At 39.6% G+C, this 6,965-nt stretch overlaps 2 protein-coding genes across 3 annotated transcripts in view; one reads left to right on the forward strand and one right to left on the reverse strand.

The window, feature by feature from the left end:
* Positions 1-242: 242 nt before the first annotated feature.
* On the forward strand, positions 243-874 carry LOC106519432 (sialic acid-binding Ig-like lectin 14; the record flags this gene model as incomplete). Its single annotated transcript, XM_014011120.1, is given in 2 exon segments — positions 243-588; positions 685-874. Coding segments are annotated over 2 exon segments (536 nt in total), but the record flags the coding sequence as incomplete, so codon positions are not given.
* Positions 875-1,345: 471 nt separating this feature from the next.
* The window catches only part of susd2 (sushi domain containing 2), a 66,747-nt gene continuing 61,127 nt past the window's right edge, over positions 1,346-6,965 (reverse strand). The window contains exon 15 of one of the 2 annotated variants that reach the window (XM_014011167.1): positions 1,346-2,615. The gene's annotated coding sequence lies outside the window, so the exon portion shown is untranslated. Of the gene's footprint in view, positions 2,616-3,763; positions 4,296-6,965 lie in introns of those variants that run through there. The other variant, XM_014011166.1, reaches the window with a different exon arrangement.

The following is a 6,965-nucleotide window of genomic DNA, read 5'->3' on the forward strand; positions in this document are numbered from 1 at the left end:
ATACAAACCTACATATTCAGCCATGGTAAAGTGATTGTAAATATTAATCGTGATTAAAAATTTTGATCTTTGCCCATGCAGCACTAATTTCACAGCCCTAGTATTTATTGACCTCTGTTGGCAGCTATAAGTAACAACATCACTTACTGATAAACTCCTACTCTCTTCTTGGGTAAATGTCTGAATGCTAAATGATGCAAATGATGACCAGTAGATTTAATTCCTCTCATGAACTGTTTCATCAGGTCTCAGTCAGAAACKCACAGTGGAGATTCCTCCTCTGACAGAGGGAKAGCAGACCAAGCTGACCTGCACGGCTCCTGGTCTCTGCTCTGGGTCTCGGCCTGAAATCACCTGGACGTGGAGAGGAAAGGGAGYGAGCAACTCTCAGATCACAGAAAACATCACAGAGTTCCGCACTGAGAATCTGACTGCACTCACACAGAGACACAGCTCAACTCTGACCTTTAACCTTTCGTCTGAACACCACGGCACCACGATCACCTGCGAGGTCAGCTTCTTAGGTGGCATAACAACAGAGGAGACTGTGATGCTGAACGTGAGCTGTGAGTACTTAACCATTCAAAAGTCTGCCCTTTTCTTGTTTCAGTTAAATAGTTACAAATAATAGAAAAATAGAAAAAAATAGAAACCTTCATCATTGTCCTAATTTGCAGATGTTAGGGAGGTTAAAGTCACCGGAGATATTAACGTAAGAGACGGGGTAACTCTGAATCTGACCTGCAGTGTTGACAGTTTTCCTCCATCAAAAGTTACTTGGACTAGATTTGGCGATGAAATCAGTTGCAGGACATCATTTCAGCTTGTCTGCAGGAAAAGCCCAGAGTCAGCTCTGTTTCCATCTCTAACATGACAGTCAGTGTTTCTGGGCTTTTACGTCTGCACAGCAGAGCACGTGACCGTAACTCTGTCAAAGAGAGTTAACGTAACTGTGACATGTGAGTACAATTAAATTTAATTATAAAACAACTTCCAAAGATCTACATTTCTAAATATTCTAATATTATCCCAGCAACAAAACATTTCCATTTTTCTTTTCACGATGTAACTTTAAAATGTAAAAATGTAAAACACTCATGCTTCCTTTTTTAGTCAGGCGCCAAGTCATAAATAACTGACTCAATAAATGCAGGAAGTTTCATCATTGTGTCTAGTAAAAACACAAGTACTTTGTGTAACAAAAGAAAGACGTTGTTAGGTGAAACACTGCAGCATGTAACAGATTTTAATTTGTTTTGTTGCTTTGAAAACATAAATTTTAAATTTACAAATGACTAGAAATCTATTTTATATGGGCTATTCAACTAAATCCGGGGGCTGGGGTTATTCAGTGGGGTGGGTACCCGGTAATGTTAGGTGAAACACTGCAGCATGTAACAAAACGAGAAATGTCTTTTACGTTTTAAATTAATTTTGTTGCATTCAAACACAAATTTTACATTTACAAATGATTTGAAATCTACTTTTATATTAAATTAAGTAAAAGAAAAAATTTTTTTGGGCGGGCCAGATGGAAATACCCATGGGCCAGATGTGGCCCGTGGGCCACCAGTTGAATAGCTCTGATTTAGATGCAAATCCATACAGAACACATAATAACTGCTTATCTTTTGTATTTTTGAACCTTTATCTCACTTTCAGTGCAGCTGTTGTCAAACATCAGCTGTTTTTAGATATTTTTCAGACAATTTTTACATTTTTGCACTGAACTGGATTTTTAAAAAAACTCAAATAAACAATTGGTTTCAGGACCAAACAGTAAACCATGTGGCTGATTGAAAAAAAGGATCTAATCAAAGGCGATAAAAAAAAAAACAAATCTCAACATTTGCAGGATGTCTTTGAACCTGAGAGAAAAAGATAAACAGAGAGAAATAAATCTGGTCGCGGCAGAGATGAGCTGAATTTATTCAGAGTTCGGCTTCTGTGCATGGATATCGAGCTGCACATCTTTATTCATGAGAAGGAAAATAAAGAAATATACTGTGAAAGTAGTTTGCATTCATTTGAGCTGAGAAGCCGGAGCGGAATATTCGTGGATTATCACCACTAAAATGATTTCTACGGATGAGAATGAGCTTTGAAAAATATTTCCCCTTCAGGCAAACAAAATGCGAATGCCAACTTCTTTTTTAAATTTAAATTTGCATCCGAGTCCCTCCAAATCAGGAAATCACTTTCGCCGACTTCTTGTGTTTACAAAAAACACAAGTTTCCAAGCGGCTGCGATGAATTTATATTTGGTACATGTCACTGTGCTGGCAGCGGGCCCTTTCACAAGCTTGCCATGCCCCGCCCTCCTCCTGTTTCCACAGTGATTGATTTGCGTTTTAATGGCTTCCTGTGTTGGGCACGGCACATCTGTAGGGGTGGATTGACCTTCTCGGGTCTGTTTTGCTGCGCTCCGTTCCTCTGCGGTGCAGTAAAGTGAAGTATCTGCCTTTTCTGTGGCCTGGGAGAGTGACGTGCTCCATTATAAAAAGAAAACCAACTCCAATGAAAAAAAAAAAAAAAAAACGGGTCCTGACGGGCGTTGGTTGCTCCGTGGATTACAGCGCCTCGAGGGATGCAGCCGAGCCTCTGATGTCGAGGAGCTAAAAACGGAGAACAAAAAGCAGCCGGCCTCGGAGTGATAAACTTATACTGAGGGTTAATGTCAAGAGGGTAGTTCAACTTCCAAACAGTCACTTCTGAGTCTTTACAGCTGCTGCCGAGGATCAAATTTAGGTTGTAATTTAGTGAATTACAGAATGAATCAGTCTGCTGTAACAGTCACAGATTTGGTAAAACCAGCGTCATCGTTTATCATAGAAACCTAATCTTGTGGTCATTAAGCTTCAAAGTCACAAATCTGCAGCCAATTACTTGACATTTAAAAGAATAATGAGTCAAAGTAAAGACAAGGAAGTTATTTAGGAGGGAAATTAATTAAAGGTAGCGGCTGTTGTATTTTATGGAGGACCGAAACTGTCAAAATTAGAAATAAAATCAGAAATGTATAAATGAACCAATAAATAAATAAATATACTTAAAATGCACCAGTTAAATTAAAAAAGGAGAACATTACCTTGTGTTTTATAGTGTAATTGACCTTCATATTTATTTTTTCCAGCTTAGTTCCAATAAATTATATATTTTAGCACATGAATTACATTTTACTTTTTAAAAATGTATATTTTTTGTTTTTCCTTTTACTTGTAGATGCATTTGTCTCTTAAATGAATATATTTAAGAAAGGCGAGGAAGAAAACACTTACTTGTCCCTTTATTTTAAACTAAACTTTAAACTAAACTGAGGCAGCACAAGCATGCACAGTAGATCTGCACATGGATCCTGCTCCTTCCTGTCTGTTAACCAACAGAGGAGCGGACCCAAGGAGCCCCGCCCACCTTATTTACATAATAGTAAAGTAAAAACAGAAGACAGAGAAATGAAAAAGCAACACATGGAAATAAAAAGACTTGTGGGACAAAAAATAATAATAATTTAATATATTCATATAAAAGACACAGATGCATGTACAAGTAAAAGAAAAAAGAATAATAATTTATTTTTAAAAACAGTAAAATGTAAATTATGTGCTAAAATAAATAATTTTTTGGAACTAAGCTGGAAAAATAAATACGAAGGTCAATCAAATAATAAAACACGATGTTAAGTTGTCCTTTTTTAATTTAATTGGTGCATTTTAAATGTATTTATTTATTTTTTGGTCCATTTATATATTTCCGATTTTATTTCTAATTATGTCAGTTTCAGTCCTCCGTAGCATTTTGGGTTAGAACTGTAAAACAAAAATGTAAAAATTAAACTGCAGCTAGAAGATAATTAGGATTAGCTCACTTTGCTTTAATTGTTGCCCCAGCATTAAACGTTATAACACCAACGACAGAACTTTGGTTTCTGCAAACATCCTAATCCCAGAACCAAATCTATTCCGACCTACGCCTTGAAAATTACAAGCCGACATCAGAAGGCGCTGCCTAAGCACAAAGTCCCAGCAGGTTAAGGGGCAGAGCGCACCTGTAAGGCTGACATGAAACATAAAAGCACATCCCAAAAACAAAACCTCAGCCAAAAGACACTTCAGAAGTCTTTCTTCCTAATCCAGGGATGTGAGGCAGATCTGAGATACGGGAAAAAAAGTCCCACGTGAAAAGCAACAAGCTTCCACAGAAATTTGCATGTACTTGTGCTTGAACGTGATTGAACTAATTACGCCGGGTTGTTGAGATGTTAAGCGAGCGTAAACATTGGAGGCTGGAGCAGGTCCCTGCAGAGACGAGAGAAGGAAAAAAAACTACTTTTATCCAAACGCAATTAATCAGCATCTGACTCTGCAAACAGACAGCAGCTTGCTCCACTGCCTCTCTGGTAAGAAGCTGACTGACAGACGAAAGCAGGAAAATTAGCGCTCAGTTTGGAGATTAGATGGTGACTGAGTCAGATATTAATGGGAGGGAGAGGGTGTTCGTTTCATTGCTTGGTAACAGCTGAAGATTTTGCACAGAAGAAAGGAAAAAAATGATTGATTTATGTAAAAAAATTTAAAAAAAAGGTCTTGTTGATTTACGACACTGCAGAACAGTCGATGCATGCAGGAGCGAGTAATGAGTGCAGCATTGCACAACAGCAAGTTGGGAAACCGAGTTCACATGTTTCCAAAACTTCAAAGCCTCCCATGTGCAGCGAGGCCAGGTTATTTCAATTAGTTTTCAACTAGGAACATTTCCCCTCCGAGCTGGACCCCCACCCATCACTCCCAGAGATGGGCCGCAAGAGAACCTGCCACTCCGTTTCCTTGTAGCCCTCCGAGGGCTTTGTTTCAAAGATGGAACAGTGAGTCAGGATTAAAGCAGAAAACAGGACCACGGGGGACTGAGATGATCTGATGGTGCACGTTGCTTTATAACAATAATAATATGAATGCATTTTATTTATAAAGCACCTTTCAGGACACCCAAGGACACTGTTCAACAGAAAAGAAACAACTGTTAATACATAGAATGATAGGGTTGTGGGGAAGAAACATAGAAATGAGGACTACAAAACAGTCATATATTGAAGTACAATGACCAGTCGGTCAATCAGTGTTAACAGTAGGCTAATCTGAAAAGATGCGTCTTCAGGCCAGTCTTAAACAGGGAGAGAGAGGTTGTATTGCGTAATCCATGGGGTGGTGAGTTCCAGAGCAGCGGAACAGAGCGGCTGAAAGCTCTGCTCCCCATGGTGCTGAGGCGGGCAGGGGGTACTGAGAGTTGGAGGGAGGAGGTAGATCTTAGAGAGGTGTGGAGGTCAGATAGGTAAGGAGGTGAAAGATTGTGGATAGCTTTGAAAGTGTGTAGGAGAATTAACTGGGAGCCAGACCCCATGTGTCAAACTCAAGGCCCTCCACAGCATTTTATGTGGCCCCTGAGAATGTCAAAGATGTATTAATGTCTTAAAAATAAGTGTATGATGCTTTAAAGCCAGCAACGATCAAAAACTACATCTACCATAATGCATGTTCATTATTTTACCTGCCAAATTACATTATCCCACCAGTAGGTGGAGCTGCACAGGGTTCAGAAGTAGACAATAAAATTCATTGTGTAAAATCTACATTTAACTTCATTTTTTCTGGCTACTTTTGCTGCAGCCTAGTTGTACTGTGAAGTGGGAACTTCCCATTTACAAGTTGTAAATTTAAACTGCAGTGCCCCTCCATTGGGAATTCCCTGTCAGAGAGTGGGAGGGTTCAGAATTTAAGATGGCTATTAATTAGCACAACTCATCATTTTATTAGTATTTCTGTTGTACACAGTACTTTTCAGTGTTTACAGGAGGACGTGTTCAAACTCTGTTTCTATGCAGGAAATACCAGGTAGAGCTCAGTTATTGTTTGTTAGCGGTGCTCTGCCGTGAGACATTTTCTTTTTCGTCAAACACAAAACGTCCAAGATATGTAACCCGGATGATGCATCAAATTCAGACGGGGGGCAGGAAGTGATTTGCTCAGTGTCAAAACAACAAAATGGATCACAGCAAGAACGCTAATGCCCTAAATGTTCTGGCGCAGATGAGAAATCGCAAAAAAAACCTGCGTACATTTAGGATTTGATCAGCGTTGCCTTGATAAAAAAGACATCATATAATCTCGAGGATTTATCGGCATCGAGGCGATTGACATAAACTACAGTATCTGTTGCTGCAGAGCTCATATTCTACAACGAGTCAGATGAAAGCTTTCAAAAGCCTCAAAACTGCAATTATTTACCGTATTTTTCGGACTATAAGCCGCGACTTTTTTCCTGAACTTTGAACCATGCGGCTTATAGACCGGTGCGGCTTATACATGGATTTTTTTCTTCAGCCACCAGGGGGCTCTTATGCTCCATTCGCTTCAACCACTCGCTTCAAAAAAAGAAAAGAAAAAAAAAGAGAAAAAAGCGATCGCTTCCAGAGCCAACTGTTGTACCAGGAAGCAGCGATTTAAAGATAGTCAATGGCCAAAAACTCATAAAAGGGGATAAAACAGACATTTTTCACGGTGGAATCTGACTGATAAAAACTTTGGAGCTTAATCCAGGACCAGTTTTTGGATAAACAACGTCGAGTGAAGAGCCGCAGACATTTTTTCCCGCATTACACTCCCTGGGGAAGGAATCCCATGCAGTGACGTATGCTGGAGTGGGAGGGGGTTCCCAGCAGCTCGGCTCGGGGTGTCTCGGGAACTATGAAAGGTCAGTGCGAATATGAACGCCGAACAACCACGTGACGGCGCGTCGACCGGTTGACTGCCGAGCGAGCGTACTGCCAGCTTAAGTCTCTTATTTCAAACCCTTTTCCAAGCAGAATATGTGAGGAGAAACTTTAAGTGTTTGGACTGAATAAGCAGGAAATAATAAAAATTGAGCAAGAACGTGGTGTAGTTAGATTGTGTTGGTGTTACCTTTATTTTTGA

Source organism: Austrofundulus limnaeus, unplaced genomic scaffold, assembly GCF_001266775.1.
Source record: "Austrofundulus limnaeus strain Quisiro unplaced genomic scaffold, Austrofundulus_limnaeus-1.0 Scaffold77, whole genome shotgun sequence".
In the NCBI taxonomy this organism is placed as follows: Eukaryota; Metazoa; Chordata; class Actinopteri; order Cyprinodontiformes; family Rivulidae; genus Austrofundulus; species Austrofundulus limnaeus.